This window comes from Desmodus rotundus, chromosome 4 (assembly GCF_022682495.2).
Source record: "Desmodus rotundus isolate HL8 chromosome 4, HLdesRot8A.1, whole genome shotgun sequence".
In the NCBI taxonomy this organism is placed as follows: Eukaryota; Metazoa; Chordata; class Mammalia; order Chiroptera; family Phyllostomidae; genus Desmodus; species Desmodus rotundus.
In genome coordinates, this window is record NC_071390.1 from 125,701,027 (window position 1) to 125,720,633 (window position 19,607).

Genomic DNA, 19,607 nt, shown 5'->3' on the forward strand with positions numbered 1-19,607 from the left:
GAACATTTTCCTTTAATTAGTTTTTCGCATTGCTAAATTATTACTAAAACATTTTTGGTCAAGGAGATCTGCTAATATCTTATTTTCTTGTCATAACAATTGATGAATTTAAATTTATAGATGATAGAGACAAAAAGATAATATAATGATCTTACATTCCAAGTAAATAGGTATTTGGTTTTTAACAGAAAGCTAAATCTTTGATTACAGTGATTATAGACTATGAGCATTAGTGATTTTAAATATAATGAATTAACATTTAACTTTAGGTTTATTAATTGTACTATTAACTAAAAATTTCATAAAATTACTAATTTTTTTCTATATTTCATATTATTTTCTCCAAAGTGATCTGTTTACCTTTAATTATTGCTATATTCTCTGTCCTTGAGAAAAATAATGACTTCATTATTCACTTTTGTTTCAAGGTAATACTCAGATCTTTGCACTAAAGGGCACCCAAAGTGGAACATGAGTCATGATTATGTGTGTGTTCAATGGAAATTTGTAGACCTGTCCAAGTGTGATGTACCATCCCAGTTATCAATTTATTTTCTGACCCCAGTAATATTAGGCAAGCAGAAGGTCTTAATTTTATGAAAAAAATCAATACCATTCTTATAGCATACTAATCTTCTATGATGTTTCCCTGACTTGTATGTTCTAGAGGACTCTTGTGAATTTTATTCTCCTATGTTGTGTCCTTTACATCCCTCTAATTTGACTCACATTTTATTTGTTCCTCAGAATTTAGCATATTGTTAGTAGCATATCACTTATTTTTAAAAATAAAGAATGTTTTGATATTTTGAATAGAATATACATAAAACTATTAATGTCCCTGTGTCAGGAAAGTGAGAGGAAGGGGGTAAAACCACATGGCAAAAGACAAAGGAAGAATGGGACATGCTTGCTAGTTAATGATATTGTCCAATTCTCGGCTTTACCTGTAGACTAAATTAGATAAAAATGGGAATTTTGAAAACATGATATATTTTCATTAGGTCGTTGTGGCGAAACTGAACAGGATTGCCCATTCAGGCCTTAATCAAACTGGAAATGATCTATTCTCTCTTTTTTTTCTTTCCTGTTTTACCAATTTTTCGACAAGAAAATAAACATTTTGTGATCAAAAATATAGCAGCTGCCACACAGGTCAGCAGGAACCCAATCACATCCAAAGAGTAGTATTGGAACCAGGTAAGGTTGTGAGCAGCTGGGCGAAGGTGTTTGGCTCCTTTGTGGCGCATGACAAACTCGATCCAAAAGACTGCTCGATCCAGGGGCTTTATAGGTTGATCGTGTTGAATGCTTGATAACCTCATAGCATTCTCTTTATAACTGGTAAACAAAGACATAGACAGAAATCAGAGCTTTTGTTTTCATTGAAGGAAAGTAGTAACACTTTTGCATAACATTTTATATCATGCAAAGGACATAGACTTGCTGATAAAACATTTAATTCTTGCTGTGGCATGAACTTTGCTACTGTATAGCATTTTAAGAATTGTAAAGCAGAGACTGTGAAATACATTTTTGACAAAATGTAAAATATAAGCATATTAAAAAAGAATGAGGCTAATATTTTAAGAAGGAATCTTTATATTGTTTGTGAAGTATGATTTTAATGATTATTTTAAGACAAAGATTGTGGCTAACCCCTATTGCAGGAAAATATCCTTTAAAAATTCTCTAAGCATGGACCCTAATGTCCGACTAGTAAATAACGATAGGCCTAGGACACTGGTAGTTAACTCCAATGAGTCATTTTTGCGGTGTCTAGGATTCCTTCATTGCACACACTTATGTTTTTGTGAAGGAAGGACATTGTCTATATTGGCAATGTCAAACTTGGATGAAGGTATTAGGGTAATTTTAGAAATGGCAAGGAGATGGATTTTGGATTTTCAAGGTAAATATAAATATCTCACTAGAATTTGAGCCCCTAACAATTGTGGCATCACAGTGGTCATAGTTGTAGAGCTAATATCTCTAATGGTCTCTCAAACAACAATGGGTATAGGTATGTATTTGAAAGGCAAGTTATGCGTTCACTTGACATTTGGTGGCTGACAGAATTAGTACATATATTTGGGGGGGGCAGGTTTGTGATAGAAATAAGTCCAGAAAGCTCACAGAGTCCCAAACAAGTTGGGCTGAAGAGGCCTACACCTAGACACATCATAATTAAAATGACAAAGCTTAAAGACAAGGAGAGAATCTTAAAAGCCACAAGAGAAAAGCAGGTAGTTACATACAAGGGAGCACCAAGTAGACTGTCACCTGATGACTCAACAGAAACATTTCAGGCCACAAGGGAGTGGTGTGAAATATTCAAGGAGAGGAAAAGTAAGGACTTACAACCAAGGCTACATTACCCAGTTAAGTTTTCATTTAAAATTGAAGGAGAAATAAGGAACTCTCCAGAAAAGAAAGTGCTAAAGGAGTTTGTTAGCATCAAACCAGTACTACAACAAATGTTAAAAGGCTTTCTTTAAGAAGAAGAAGAAAAATAGAAAGGAAAAAAAACACACAGAAGAAAATAGTCTAACAATAAAATAGCACTAAATACGTATCTATCAATAATTATCTTTAATGTAAGTAGCTTAAATGCTCCAATCAAAAGACATAGGGCAGCTGAATGGCTAAGAAAAGAAAACCTATATATATGCTGTCTCCATGAGACCCATCTTAGATCAAAAGACACACATAGACTAAAAGTAAAGAGATGGAAACAGGTATTTCATGTAAATGGAAAGGAAAAATAAGCTGGAGTAGCAGTACTTATATCTGACAAAATAAACTTTGAAACCAAGGCTATATTAAGAGATATAGGACACTACAGAGTGATAAAGGGAACAATCCAACAAGAAGATATAATCTTAGTAAACATTTCTGTACCCGATGTAAGAATACCTGAATGTGTGAATAAAATCTTGATGGACATAAAGAGAGAGATTGATAGAAATACAGTCAATAGTTGGAGACCTTAACACCCCATTGACTTCAATGAATTTATCTTCCAGAGAGAAAATCACCAAAGGGATAGTGGCCTTAAACCACATACTAGATCAAATGGATTTAATTGACATCTTCAGAGCATTTCACCCCAAAGCAGCAGAATATATATACTTTTTAAGTGCGCATGGAATGTTTTCTAGGACAGACCACATGTTGGGACACAAAACAAGTCTCAATAAATTTAAGAAGATTGAAACCATATCAAGCATCTTCTCTGAACACAATGCTATGAAACTAGAAATCAATCACAAAAAGAACATTGAAAAACATGCAAAACCATGGAAGCTGAATAACATTTTCAAAAAATGAATGGGTCAAAAATTTATGCAATCTATATTTACAAGGGGAGAATAAAAAACCAGAATTTATAAAACAATTGTATAATTATTCTTACATGTTTAAACTTAAGTCACCTTCAAAATACCCTCCATTTAATACAATACACCTAAAGAGACTTTTTTTCCACTGCTCAAAACAGTTCTAATCGCTGATTTTGATGCCTTTTAATGCTTCTGCCATTTTTTGTTTCCTTTCCCCTACATGGGCAAAATATTTCCCTTTGAGGACTTTTTCATCCAGGAAACAAAAAGCATCACTTGGGCCAAGATCAGGTGAATGAAGAGGTTGAGGCACAGGGGTCATGACAGTTTTGGTCAAAACCTTTTAACTCAGTGTGGGAAGGTGCGCTCTTAAATCATTCATCATGAAATGGGCAGCTACTTGGAATCTTCAAAAAAAAAAAAAACACCTCACCTGAAGTTGAATGCAGCATTTCACAACAATGCCAGCTGGCACACTGATACAGATGGGTTCCTAGAACACTCATGTAGTCAGGGATAACTGCTACAAGGGCCCTGCCCTCCAGGAGATAATTCCAGTTTCTTTGAGTCCCCCCATATACAGTTATAACTATTCTATCTCCCTGTATATTTGCATATGCTAATGATGGTATACACTTAGTTTTAATGAGGGTTATTTTGGAATGATTAATTTTTTGGTAATTTTCACATCTATTTTTGTATTTACTGAACACTTATTTAAAGAAGTGTGTATATTTATTAAAATAAGCATAGGATTCAAAAAATACCTGAGAATTTATGTCATCAACATTATTTTTTTGAAAAAATATTGATAGGTATTTGAACTCGGAAGTTGGTTGCAATTTTAGCGAGTGACTTCATCAGTTTGGGGAATGAAATAATAAAGTGCTTTCTATATTAGTCATGTTATGTTTGTTATTTGAAAGTATACCAATTACAAATACACAAAACATTGGACATCCTTGAATAAGATGGATAACATAATCAATGGCAAGCCTTTCAAAGCAGTAGTACTTACGAAGGATCATTAATGACTGTTCTCAAGGCATTGAGCAAATCTGCACTTGTCATTGTGTTTATGTTCACCTCCACAGCCGCTCCTTTGGCCTTCATGTGGGCAATGTTATCATACTGATCAGCAAACATGGGAACTCCCACCATAGGGACCCCGTGATAAATGGCTTCATAGATTCCATTTGTTCCACCATGAGTGATAAAAGCTTTGGTTTTGGGATGACCTAGTTTGAGGGTTGGGTGAGAAACAAATGAGAATTTCATTATATGTTAACAGAATTTCAGAGAGAGTTGGAGAAAAACTACAGAATAAATCAATGAAGAAGGCAGTATTTTCTATAGAAGCTGAACACAGAGGTTATTGCTACGTCAGAAAACTGCGAGCTCAAGAAATGGCAAAATTAATGCCCTCGGCATTATCTGGAAAGACTTTACTGAGGAGATGTTATCTGAACTGAGACTGAAATTTAAAAAGTGGTCAGAGGCTTAACTGAAGATGCTCCTTTGTTAACCAAAGGAAGCAGGAATCTATAAAAGGCCAATTCTTCAATTACATTTGCTTTCAAATTAGCAGTAAAATTTAAAATTATTAAATGTTTCTCTGGCTGGGTAGTTCAGTTAGTTAGAGTGTTTTCCTGATATGCCAAGGTTGCAGATTTGATGCCTGGTCAGGGCACATACAAGAATAAACTAATGTTCTTAACTTCAATGTCTCTGGTTATATTTTGTTCGCTTTTTTCTTTTGTTGATTATGTTCCAGTTAAAGGTGAGATCATATGGTATTTGTCCCTCACTGCCTGGCTTATTTCACTTAGCATAATGCTCTCCAATAGCCAGAGGGCAGTGGGGAGGGGAGAGTGGGGAGAGGACAGTGGGGAGAGGGGTTTACAGGAACTACTATAAAGGGCACATGGACAAAATCAAGGGGGAGGGTGGATGCGGGGGAGGGAGGTAGGTTCAGCTGGGGTGAGGTGGAGGGATGGGGAGAAAATGCAGACAACTGTAATTGAATAACAATAAAAATTTTAAAAAAGAATAAACTAATGAATGCATAAATAAGTGGAACATCAATGTTTGTCTCTTTTCTCTTTCTAAAAAGTCAATGAATAAAAAATTTAAATGATTAAATGTTGATTAAATTTAGTTGCTATTAGTTACTTAACTTGTTCATCATCCAACTATACAACTATTTCCCTCAATCTTACCAAGAAGATCATTCTGGGGTATCCAATCATAGAGTCGGGTATTGGCTCCTAATGTGGCTGGTGTATTTCCTTTGTATCTCCATAAAACCTGTGAAAAAGAGTACTTTAATTTTGCAAGTAAAAACACACAACTGAGGAATTTTAGTGCTGTAGAGTTATTTAAAAATCATGTAGCTTATTCTACATGATATTTGAGAGGAACATACAAAAGGGGTAGTTAGAAAACGCTGAGAGATACAGTAGGACATTTACGTCTACCTTTTTTGAAAGGGCTTGTACTAATAATTTACTCAGTATATTATTATCACTTAAAAATGATGTTTATCACTTAAAAGCTTAAAAGATTGTAAGTGAAGAAGTAGAAAATAAATATGACTAGTTTAGTCAACCAGAATTGGGACTAAAAAACATTAAAATAAATATGGATGCTGTGTAAATTTATTTGTCAGGATGCCATCTTAGCTCTCAAGTTTCAAATGTAATATTCTCCAAAAATATAGTTAGCTTTAGTTTTATTGCCTGGCTTTTGGACAATTAATCATATTCCTTCCTTCCTTCTTTCTCTTGTTCCTTATTTCCTTCATTCTTTTTTTCCTTCCTTCTTTCTTTTAATTTTGGAGGGAGGATGAAATAGGAGGTTTACTCATATACCATTATTTAATGAAGTATATTGTGAGGGTGTTAAACTTTCCTTACGTAATTTTTCTTTTGGGGGATTCTGTAAAACACATTCTAGATTATTTACTAGTAGGTGGCAAACTCTTAACATAAAAGTTTGTTAGCAATCTAAGTGCCCATCAGTAAATGAGTGGATCAAAAAACTATAGTCCATTTACACAATGGAATACTACGCAGCAGAAAGAAAGAAGGAGCTCCTACCCTTCGTGACAGCATGGATGGATCTGGAGAACATTATGCTAAGTGAAGTAAGCCAGGCAGTGAAAGACAAATACCATGTGATCTCACCTATAAATGGAACCTAATCAACAAAACAAACAAGCAAACAAAATATAACCAGAGACATTAAAATAAAGAACAAACTGACAGTAATGAGAGGGAGGTGGGAGAAAGGGAAAAAGGAGGAAGGGACATCAAGGAACATATAAAAGCCAAAGGGGGATAAGATCAATGGTGGGAGGTAGGGGGAGTGGTGGTGGGGAAATGGAGACAACTGTACATGAGCAACAATAAAAAAAAAAAGAGAGAAAATTTTAATGTACTTAAAAAACAAGCAGAAAAGTTTGTTAGAAATAAAATGTTTTTAGAAATAAAAATCCAAAGTTTTAACAGTCCTAATTAGTAGGCAGACTATCACAGAGATTTTTTTTACTTTAACTAATATGCAAATATATAGTATCCTCGGATGTTTCATGAATAGGAGCTGTTAAAATAATATAAATGAGCCACTTCAAAATGGAGTCAAAGTTGCTGTTTCAGAGCAATTGTCTTGCCTGTCTTCTTCAAACATTTTGAAGCTTTCAACTGGGTGAAATAACATTTAGACTATACCAAGAGCAGCATTGTATTCCAAACAACTATTTTCAGAGTCAGCAGGAAAGCAGATATCCTTCCTACTAAACTGAAAATTAAAGACATTTTTTAGAATTAGCACAAGCATATGTAGCCAAAGAATCACTTTGTTTGTACCTATAGAAATTTCTTTCTTGGCATATTAACATCAACAGAAGTTTCTTCCTTTTTTAACGTAATTATTCCCTTTTTCCTTTTCATAAATACTCTTTGCCTTCATTTCCTAAGCAGAACACTATGGGTTTCTGTCTGAAAAAGTTCTTTTTTTTATCTCAAACATTTGTTACCTCTCACCTTGGCCTTTAATTTTTTTAAGTTAACAGAGTATAAATATAAAGAGTAGAAATCTATAATTGTAATGACAACACAAAGTTAATTGAATATCATAAATTAAAAAATATATATTATTTGACAATAATATGTATATTTTGTATTGTTTTTAACTGTAGAAAATCAATTTAGAAAGATAGGCTCCTACTTGTAAACCAACTACACTTTGATAGAGTCCTAATAAAACCTAGAGATAGAAAGTATATTCTTGGGCGTGATTCCTCTTTACATAATAACCCCTTTCTTTTCCTAGACCTTGGAGTTAACACACTTGAGAACTTCTAGGAGTAGTCATTGCAGGGAGAAAAATTTCAAATAGTAAGAAGTGATTGGGATCTTAACATTTTTATTTCCATTTCCTTGAAAACAACTTTATAAAAAGATGTATTTCTGCCCTGGCTGGGTAACTCAGTTCGCTAGAGCATTGTCCTGATACATCAAAGTTGTGGGTTCAACCACCAGTCAGGACACATGCAAGAATCAACCAATGAATGCATAAATAAGCGGGACAACACATCGATCTCTCTCTCTCTCTCTCTCTCTCTCTCTGCCTCTCTCTCTCTCCTCCCTCTCTTCTCCATCTCTCTAAAATCAATAAACACATTTTTAAAAAAGTTCTATTTTTATAGTGTTACAAAGGCTCAGTAGACAAATTATCAAATGTGCCCAAATACAGAATTTTAATGTTTTAAGAAATTTTTACTTAAAGGCAGTACCAGTTATGCTCAATGTATAAAGAGTTTCAACTTTCATCCGGAAAGAGTCCTATGGACCACAGTCTCTCTGCAGTTGGCGAAGTGGCTGCTCACTAGGATGGTATGTTGTTGCACTGACCTTCTGTGGAATCTGAGCAAGGGCTGAGGCGATGAGATTGGCTTTTTCTTCTGTGAGGTTTTTGACCATTGAACCCAGAGTAAATGCCACAATACCATGTTCACCTGAACTTTGGACAAATTCTTCCATTTCCTGCAGAGATAAAATTATCTTTATTATATAAGTACAGGATTACAGTGGAATTTTTCACCTACTTTTCTAAATAATCAGGGTCAAGAGTAGTGTCAGAGATATTGTTAGACTCGTTCTGTGTTCTACTACATAGCGTCTAGATCTTTAAGACAAAATGTATTTCTGCAAACCATGGCTAAAATATTTAATAAGAGATTATAAATAAAGGCATGGAATCAAACCATTGTACCAAATGAATAGATAATAAAAGGCAGATCTTTCCATCATAAATGGAACTGTTACTCCTAAGGTTTCTGCGTTTTGCCATGTATAATGTGCACCCAAGTTTGTGTGCACATCATACATGGGATTATTACACCCATTATTATACCCATGGTATGTAACCATTATACCCATGTATAATGTGCACCCTTATTTTCCCCTCAAATATTTGGTCAAAAATTGTGCATTATACATGGCAAAGTATGGTAAATGTATAAACCAACAGAATTGTTTGCAAGCTCATAAAAATACTTCTTGGGGGAAAGCTCCCCCCCAAAAAGGATTTAGAACTAGGCTATAATTTTTGTTTTAGTATTCCAGTTTACAGCTAATAAATTATTAATGAATTGACCTAACTTTTTGTTAGATATTTAGGATATTTTTCTCATATTTATTCTTTCCTTGATTCATAGGGCTACAAAGATTTATTTTTTAAAAATGGGATATTTAGTAATATGTTTAAAAGGTGACAACCCAAATTTATGCTATAATCATGAAAACATGTATGAGACAGTGATTCTGTTCTCACACAAGTGTGATACTAACTGCATGCTCTTAATTTGAGCCTTAGCACGGATGTAAAATGCAATTTTCTTTGCAAAATAAAAATTCTCTTGTATATTGCTTACAGTTGGGCAGGCTGAGCACTGCGAAATCTGGAATTGGAGTCTTTTACATCAGAATCTACGCTCATGTCACCCTCTAGATATGTACCATGCATTTTCTTTGTAACTATTCATGGTTGCCCTGAAATCACTGATGTTTCTCAATGTATGGCTAGTAGAATTAGTAGGGAAAGATGATGCCATAAATGTAGACTACTGCTTTTAGCTTAGTTAATGTTAGGAGAATATCTCTGAAGTCCCAGGACTTGGTAGTTTTATCATTTTGATTCATCTGGCTAAACTGATAATTGAATAAAAACAATAGAGTGTGCGTAGGCACACACACACACACACACACACACCATTTAAGGCTTACATACCTACCTGTTTAATTTGAATTCTTTTTTTTTTTTTTTATTTCTTTAAAAAAATTTTTATTTTTCAATTATAGTTTAAATATTATCTTGTATTAGTTTCAGGTGTACAGCCTAGTGGTTAGACAATCACATACTTAACAAAATGGCACCCCTGATATTTTGAATACCCACTTGGCACCATACATAGTTGTTAGAATATTATTGACTATATTCCCTGTGCTGTACTTTACATCCCTGGGATTACTGTGTGACTACCACTTTTTACTTCTTTTTTTTTTCAAATATATTTATTGATTATGCTATTACAGTTGTCCCATCCCCCCCCCACTCCACTCCATCCTGCCCACCCCCCTCCCTCCCACATTCCCCCCTATAGTTCATGTCCATGGGTCATACTTATAAGTTCTTTGGCTTCTACATTTCCTACACTATTTTTACCCTCCCCCTGTCTATTTTCCACCTATCATCTATGCTACTTATTCTCTGTACCTTTACCCCCCTCTCCCCCTCCCACTCCCTTAATGACAACCCTCATGTTCTAGTTGTTTGCCTAGTTTGCTCTCGTTTTTGTTTTATGTGTGGCCGTTAATAACTGTGAGTTTGCTGTCATTTTTACTGGTCCTTTTTTTGATCTTCTTTTTCTTAGGTAACTCCCTTTAACATTTCATATAATAAGGGCTTGGTGATGATGAACTTCTTTAACTTGACCTTATCTGAGAAGCACTTTATCTTCCCTTCCATTCTAAGTGATAGCTTTGCTGGATACTGTAATCTTGGATGTAGGTCCTTGCGTTTAATCTTGGGTAATGTAATTATGATGTGCCTTGGTGTGTTTCTCCTTGGGTCCAGCTTCTTTGGGACTCTCTGAGCTTCCTGGACTTCCTGGAAGTCTATTTCCTTTGCCAGATTAGGGAAGTTCTCCTTCATTATTTGTTCAAATAAGTTTTCAGTTATTTGTTCTTCCTCTTCTCCTTCTGGCACCCCTATAATTCGGATGTTGGAACGTTTCAAGGCGTCCGGGAGGTTCCTGAGCCTCTCCTCATTTTTCCAAGTTCTTGTTTCTTCATTCTTTTCTGGTTGGATGTTTCTTTCTTCCTTCTGGTCCATACCATTGATTTGAGTCCCAGTTTCCTTCGCCTCACCGTTGGTTCCCTGTACATTTTCCTTTGTTTCTCTTAGCATAGGCTTCATTTTTTCATCTGTTTTTCGAACAGATTCAACCAAGTCTGTGAGCATATTGATAACCAGTGCTTTGAACTGTGCATCCGATAGGTTGGCTATCTCTTCCTCGCTTAGTTGTATTTTTTCTGGAGCTTTGAAGTGTTCTGTCATTTGGGCCATTTTTTTTGTTGTTTGTCTTGGCGCATCTGTTACTTTAAGGGGAGGAGCCTTAGGTGTTCACCGGGGCAGGGTAATGCTGGTCGCTGCACTGTGACGCTATACGTGGGGGAGGGGCCGAGTGGGAGCAATGGCGCCCGCCTCACTCTCCTCCGGCTTTCAATCTTTCACTCCGCTACCCACAATCAAACTGGGCCACTCTGGTGCTGGTTCCCGAGTAAGTGGGCCTGTGCACACTCTAGGCCCCTGTGGGTCTCTCCAACAACCTCTCCTGTGAGGCTGGGAGTCTCTCCTGCTGCCGCCCCAACCCCCACAGGCGTTTTCAATCAGAGGTTTGAGGCTTTATTTCCTTGAGCTGGAGCCCTGGGTTACGCGGTCTGCTTCGCTCCCCGCCGTTCGTCCGGTTTATCTGTGGGTGAATGTGGTGCCGCGGGGTGCTACCCGCTGCTCTGCCTGCCCCGTTCTCCGCCACTCTGAGTCCGGCCCTCTGGATTTATCTGTGTGCGAATGTGGGACCGCAGGGTCTGCTAGTGCTCAGACTGCCTGCGCCATTTGTCCCACACTCCGCCAGTCTCAGTCCCGCCACAGCCACGCGAGTCCTCTCCACCCCGGTGCCCGTCTCCGCCCCTCCTACCAGTCTGGATGAATGTTTATTTTCTATTTCCTTGGTGTCAGCCCCCGTTGCTGTTCGATTCTCTGTCAGTTCTGGTTGTGCGAGGAGGTGCAGTGTGTCTACCTACGCCGCCATCTTGGTTCTCTCTAATTTGAATTCTTGATTTGATTCTCTCTCATTGCTTTTTTATTCTGTGTATTCAGTGACTGGCACAATTCTTTCATCAGATATAAGCCATGATTGGTATTTATGTTGCTCAAATGTCTATATTAATAATGTTTGAAATGGAGTAATTCTCCTCTTGTAATAAAACAAGTCTGAGTTGTTTTGGGAAATTGTGAAAAACATAATAGTGTGTCAACATATTATGTAGTGAGCCACAGAATATGTCACATGTCTCTTACTCTGTCTTCATTTAGATATTAGTTCATTATCTCCTGTAATAACACTCAATAGAGTTTTCCTGAAGCTGTATTTGGCTGGTAAGAGAACCACATTCAGCCCTGGTCAGTGTGGCTCAGTTGGTATATGGGAGCCTCATCCCATATACCAAAAGTCATGGGTTTAATTCCCTGTCAGGGCACAAAACCAGGTTGTGAGTTCAATCCCCAGTTGGGGAGCTCGAGAAGACAACCAATTGATATTTCTCTCTCACATCGATGTCTCTCTGTCTCTGTGTCTCTCTCTCTTTCTCCCCCTTCCTCTCTCTCTAAAAGCAATGAAACAATGTACCTGGGTGAGGATTAAAAAAAAAGAAGGAAAACCATATTCAAAGCCCTAAAATGAAATTTTAAACTTAAATATACATGTTACTTGAAGCACAAATCAAGAACTCTACTGGGAACACCACTTAACCTGCAACCTTCTACAGATATTATGTTATTTGCCTAAAAGCCAAGCAAACGAGTGTTTCCTCACTCCCTATTAATATAGTTATATACAATGTTATTATGTTTACCTATTAATCTCTTTTACTTTTCAATATTGTTTTCTTCCAACATTTTTGACAGTCCACATTTATTCTCTTATACCTTTGGAATGTGTTACAAAATTTTCTTTTTTTCAGTAACCCCCGCCCCTGACATCATGGTCATAGAGAACCAATTCAACATTTGGGTCTCTCAGTTCTGTGACTTCTACTTCATGCTGATGACTCCTAACCTATTTCTAATGCCCTCTGCTGGGACAGAAATATTTATTACCTACACAATTTCTAGAAATTTCCATCTGAAAGTGGAAATTTGGATCTTTAAAATTAATTTGAAATTTAACTCATAATTGTCATCTCAAAAAGTGTTTCCATTATTTCTTACTTCAGTAAAGGTCACTGCTATGCAAGAAGCCATATCTGATTCTGTGTCTTCTGACAATATTTACTTCTACTGACCAAATCCTGTGAATCTACCCAACAGTTCTCACAAAAGCCTCTTTATTACTCAAACAACCATAGCAAGTGTTCCTACTCATAATTCCACCATACTGGTTAGGATGACGACAGCAGTTTCCTCAGTGACACTCAAGGCTTTAGTTTCCTATACCTTCAATCTAGTACCCACACAATAGACATGCTCATATTTTTAACACGTTTACATCACTTCATTCTTCAGCTTAAATATCAAAGTCAAGTCTAAAAAAGGAATACCACTCATAAGATACCCCTATGAGTTGGAAAACTGATTTGGAGTAACAAACTGAGATGTGCAGTAGTACGTCTCTGTTGTTTAGGCTCTAAACTTTAGAGGAAAATCATAATAGACCTAATCATAATAGACCATTATAGACCTCCGGCATAATAGACCTACCTTAGGTAATGGTTTGGCAGGTTTACAATGCAGTCCTCCTACAAACTCAAAATTAGGTAAGTATGGACGAGGAAATTCAAAGTCCCAATATGTCCTCATTAGCCAAATTTCTGCTTTCCCCATAGTCTCACATAATGTAGTGGGTTTTCCTAAAGAAAATAAAGTTGGGTGGATATTATTAGCATATGTTTGTTAGGAAAATAAATGTACCACTAACTTTCTGATGTGCTATTAAGGAAAAATAAATCTAGGTTCTTTAGATTACTTATATATCTAGATTTTAAAAAGAAGAGAAATTTGAAGTAATATTTAAGGGAAGGAGGCAGGGAGGGGGGAGGGAGGGAGGAAGGAAGGGATAAAATTTGGGTGGTAAAAGAACAATAATATAAAAAATAATCCATTCAATAACATAAATTTTATAATATCAAATAAGAATAAATAAAAATAAATTAACAAAAATGAAATCAATAAAAAATTTAACCACAACTCCAAGTACTGATAAATTTAATACTCATTGTTTCCCTCCAATTAAGTGGCAGCGATAGAAAAGCCCCATCATATTAGCTCCAAATAACCTCTCAATAGTTTTCTAAATTCCTGTCAGGAAAGTGCTTCTAACTTCCAGCTTGTTATACTTTCTCATTCACACACATTGTTGTAGAATCCCACCAATGTCAGTTTACCTAATCTTCCTGAGTCAAATTCAATTATTTCAACTGATTTGCCATTGTTTTTCCTAAACAGTCATTTCCTGAGTAATTCATACCCAGTACCATTCTGTTTGGAGCGTGAAGTACACACTACACATTACCAATATTACATACTTATTTTAGTGTTACCTTTAAATGATGTTTTTTTGAAAGGGACAGATTCTAAGTATTAATTTTAGGAGGTTTGTGGTGATGAAGTATTTGCATTTACACACAGAGAACATGTTTTGCATTGAAGTAAAAAAAAAACAACTCAGATGACATTCCTTCTTTCTTGAGGATTTTAATCAAAACTGGTTATATACACCCTAGGTTAGATAGCCCTTTTTTAGTCATTACTTTGCAGTGTTTAAATATATGTCTGAGGTTATATAGTCAAATGTCTTAATTTGGTAATAAAGAAGCATTTCACAAAGACACTCAGCTTGAAATTGCTCAAGACTGGATGAGAGCATCACCTCATAGCTTCCATGCCAAAATGTTTATGTCCTTTAGATGTCTCGTTCCATTTGTGTGACACCCTGCTTTGATTATCAGCTTTCTGGGTGAAATTATTATGCATAACCTGTAGACCTCATTTTAAGAAAATCATAGCTTATTCACTAAAATTCTATATTTGCAGCAGTGATCCACAGTATAAAATATAAACTCAATCAAAAGTGAAGAAAATAAAATTGAGCAAAAGTATGCAGAAGTTCATAAATAATTTCAAAAGACATTTTTGTTACTGTAGAAACCCTTGTCCTTCTTGCCAACCCAGGAAAGAATTACAGATCAGTAAGCCTGTTAGCATGCATGCAGTTTATTAGTGCTAAGTTCTAATGGGAAAGCAACAAAAGCAAGGGTGGCAAGAGCAGGGGTGGGAAAAGCAGGGTGGCCAGAAGTTGGGTGGTCATCACCCAGGTGGCCACAGGTCCCCTGGCCAGAAGCCAAGTGGCCAGGGTGCACCCCCCCCCCCCCCCCCGCCTGTCATGTGGCAAAAAGAGCCAAGAGAAGAGAGGAGCCTGTGTTCTTTGTTCTAAGGACTTACATAGTTGTCTGGGTGGGGGAGAAGAAGTTATATATTGATTGATGGGTAAAGGTGGGGCCAGCTTCCCCAGGGGAGACATGACTACCCAAACATAGGTATGTGTGGGGGTCTGTTAGCTCAAATCCTTATCTTGCTCCAGACTCTATTTGTTCATTTTGTATATATGACAGAAAGTAGACAGTTAACCAACCTTGTTTTAGGGGCTTTGGACACTACAAGCCCCTTCATCTTCTAGGCCTAGGGATGAATGCACAGTCTCAAGGTTATCCTTTTTCCAGCTAGTGGGGATGATATACAGACTTTGAAGGGCTCCCTCTCTACCCCCCACACTCTGATAGTTTTGCTAATGTTGTTTGGAATGCCTGTCAGCCTTGCCACACCAGTCTCAGGCCTACTGGACAGACATTTTAACACCTTTAAAAAATATTTTGGATAACAGCCCTTTATCAGACATGTCTTTTGCAAATATTATCTCCCAGTTTATGTCTCATCTTTTATTTTCTTGACATTGTCTTTCACAAAACAGAATTTTTAAATTTTAACAAAATCCAGCTTATCCATCATGTCTTTCATGGATTGTACTTTTGGTGTTTTATGTAAAGCCCTTATCATACGCAAGGTCATCTACATTTCCTCCTATGTTATCTTCTAGGAGTTTTATAGTTTTGAATTTTACATCTATATGGCTAATACATTTTTGAGTTAAACTTTGTGACACTTAAAATGTTTTGTCTATATCTTTTGTTGCATGTGGATGTTCAGTTGTTCCAGTATTACTTTCGAAAAGATTATCTTTATCTATTGTATTTACTTTGTTTTTTTGATAAAGATCAATTGACTATCTTGTGTGAGTCTCTATTTCATAGAACTCTTCTGTTTCATTGATCTATTTATCTACTCTTTTGCTAATGCCTCACTATCTTTATTACTGTAGCTTTATAGAATATCTTGAATTTGAATAGTGTTCATCCTCCAACTTTGTTTTTCTCTTTAAATATTGTGTTGGCTATTTGGAATATTTTGCCTCTCCATTAAATGTGAGAATCAGTTTGTCAATATCCATGCAACAACTTGCTGAGATTTTGATCAGGAATTCATTGATTCTTGGATCAAGTTGGGAAGAACTGACATATTGACAGTATTGAGACTTTCTATCCATGGATATGGAATAACTATCCATTTATTTTGTTCTTTGAATTTTGCTCATCAGAGTTTGTAGTTTCCCTCATATAGAGCTCGTATGCACTTTAGATTTATATTTCAGTATTTTGTTTGGGGGGTTCTAATGTATATGATAGTGTTTTTAATTTCAAATTCCAGTTGTTCATTACTGGTATATAGGAAGTGATTGAATTTTCATTTTTTATGTATTTTTTATTGTTCAATTACAGTTGCCCCCATTTCCCTCATTATATTAATCTTTATACTATAATCCTGCTGTGATTTCTTTTTTTAATTGAATTTATTGGGGTGAGACTGGTTAATAAAATTATACAGGTTTCAGTGACTTGCTATGATTTCTTATTAGTTCCAGAAAGGTTTTTTGTCCAAGAATATGTTCTGAGAAATATCTTATTAAGCAATTTTGTCATTGTGCCAACATCATAGAGCGTACTTACACAAATCTAGACGGTATACCCTACTACACACCTAGACTACAGGTTATAGTTTATTTCCCCCAGGCTACAAACCTGTAAAGCATGGTATTGTAATGAATATTGTAGGCAGTTGTAACACAGTGATAAGTCTTTGTGAATTAAATAAATCTAAACATAGAAAAGGCACCATAATAATATGGTATAAAGATAAAAATGGCATATCTGTATAGGGCTCTTACCATGAAAGGAATTTGCAAGACCAGAAGTTGCTCTGGGAGTCAGTGAGTGAGTGGCGAGTGCAAGTGTAGGCCTAGGACATTACTGCACACTATTGTAGACTTTATAAACACTGCATACGTAGGCTAGGCTAGAAGTATAACAATACATTTTCTTCAATGATAAATTCACTTCAGCTTACTTCAATGGTTTTACTTTATAAGATTTTTAATGTTTTTAATTTTTCTACTTTTGTAATAACATTTATCTTAAAAGGAACACATTGTCTAGCTGTATGAAAATATTTTCTTTATATCTTTATTCTATATGTTTTTATGTTTAATTTTTTTAACTTTCTAAACTTAAAAAAAACTAAGACGAACACATACATTAGCTTAGGCCTACCGGGGTCAGGACGGTCAACACCACTGTCTTTCCTCTCCGAATCTCGCTCGACTGGAAGGTCTTCGGGAGCAATAGTACGCATAGAGCACTGTCCTGGAACTTTCATGTCTACCACCTAATGTGATGCCCTCAACACTTTAGTGTTTAGTTTTTTAAATATTACACAGATATTTCTAAGCATAGATTTGCTACTTAGGTGCAATATTCTTTTGGAGATGCAATCTTGTATTTTTTCCTTTTTCTTTTTTTTTAAAGTTCTGTAGGTATTGTTCCATTGTGTGACAACACTGTGACATACTGTGTGCGAAGACCTGGCTGCTACTATGAACATTTTTTTTATTAAGATCAATAGTATCAATTGGGTAACTATATATATTTTTTCTCCTCCTAGGTATCTTAAGACTTTTCTCAAAAATTTATACTTCATCTAAGGTCATTCAAATTTATACTTTAACCAGCAGGACATTTTAGTCCCCGTTATTACACATACTTACTCAGTATAGCATTGAATGACTTTTACTAATAATTGTATTGAGATATAATTGATGTGGTATAAAATTTATACATTTTAAATATACAATAATATTTAGCATAATTACAAAGTTCTGTAACTGTCACCATATTTTAATTTTATAATACCAAAAGAAATAAATGATTTTTTAAGTTTTGTCAGTCTGTTAGGTCTGAAATTATATCTTTTGTATTATTTGGATATCCTTGATTATTATTGAGATTGAGTAAAATTTAATATTTTATAACTCATTTTACTTTCTTTTTCAGAGAATATTATGCTCATGTCTTTTGTTCATTTTTTTGTAGTGGATTTGCTTGTGGTTTTTGTTACTGATTCAATAAATGCTTTATACTTGTATATTTTAAATAAGCCTTGTCTATTTTATGTATTGCAGATATCTTCTCACAGTTTATGATGTGTTTCTCATTCTCAAATATTATGTGATGACTTTCAGGTTTTAAATTTAATAGAGTTGAATTAATTAATCATTTTCTTTATTTTTTTCTTTATGCACTTATGTAAATCCTTTCATACAATGAAAGCATAAAGATATATTATGTTGTCTTCAAATAAGCTATGGCTATGCTTTTTTTTGAAGGTATTAATCTCTTTAGTATTTTATTTATTTATTTATTTTTTAGATTGGGACAGTTTCTTTTCTTCCTTTAGGGTTTCTCTTTTTTCCTTCTCTCCTGGCTCCATCCCTTTCTACCTCTTTTCTCTTCCCTTTTTCTTCTCACCCTTGCCAAGGAATAAGGAATTATACCACCACTATTTTTTCAAGGCTCCTCTTCACTACTTATCTACAATGCTTATCTATTACTCAACGCACAGGTAGGCACGACTCCTTCTCATGGATCCCTTGGCATGTAGAACTGGTGACAGAACTAAAGAGTAACAGGATGTAGCTGAGTTCTCAGAGGTGCAAAGCTGTTTTTGTGTTTATAGCCAGGACCACAGTCTACGAGTCAGCCACCTGGCTGCAAACCTGACTTCAGGTCTTTCCTGGGTCTTGGACTGCACTGTGGTTTCACAATCTCTTACATGGATCTCAAAACTCCCATAAAGGCACATTGATCTGTGAATAAATGCTAGATTATTGCTGTTGAGGTGGGAGATATGTGAAGGACATCTTATTCAGTATCTTGCTAATGATTGGTTTTTGATATCTGAAAGCATAATACCTCTTCCTCTACAGTACCTGGATTATTCTTAGCTCTTTGCTCTTCTATATAGATTTTAAAATCACATGTAAAATTATACAAAATGTGTCAAGTTTCATGAAACTTAGGTTTTGAGATTTTAAAGAGAATTACAATGAATCTAGAGATTTATTTGGGGAGAATGGACATCTGTATGAACTTTTATTTTCTTATTAATGAAAATGATAGCTTTACTTACTTTTCTACAATGTGTTTTCATGAGATTCATAAATGGTTCACACAACACTTATAAAATTATTCAAAAATTTTAAAGTAGAAGTGTGCATTTTAATTAAATTTTTGTTTATTTATGTACAGTAATTTCAGTTGCCTTTTCATATTGTTTTTTATCCATCAGAATTCTCAAACTCTCCTGTTCTTTCTAATGATCTATCTATGTATTCTTTTGGGATATAAAGGGACTCTGAGCTTGCCTGAGCAGGTGCTCAGGAGCAGAGACTCAGGAATGGAAATCACTGCAAGAGCCAGTGTCTGGGTAGGAAAACCTGAACTGTAATTGATAAACTGCTGGAAGTTCCTTGTGAACAAA

The 19,607-nt window shown here is 35.5% G+C and overlaps 1 protein-coding gene across 8 annotated transcripts in view; it reads right to left on the minus strand.

Annotated features, from left to right (window-relative positions):
• Positions 1-66: 66 nt before the first annotated feature.
• Positions 67-19,607, minus strand: part of LOC112320082 (UDP-glucuronosyltransferase 2A2) — a 61,371-nt gene continuing 41,830 nt past the window's right edge. For all 8 annotated transcript variants that reach the window (XM_053923550.2, XM_024577497.4, XM_045185574.3 and 5 more), the window contains 5 exons: positions 13,383-13,531; positions 8,255-8,386; positions 5,561-5,648; positions 4,360-4,579; positions 67-1,341 (listed from right to left, as the gene is read on the minus strand). In XM_053923550.2, coding sequence (XP_053779525.1) covers positions 1,065-1,341; positions 4,360-4,579; positions 5,561-5,648; positions 8,255-8,386; positions 13,383-13,531 — 866 coding nt within the window. In that variant the 3' untranslated portion in view covers positions 67-1,064. The remainder of the gene's footprint in view (positions 1,342-4,359; positions 4,580-5,560; positions 5,649-8,254; positions 8,387-13,382; positions 13,532-19,607) is intronic.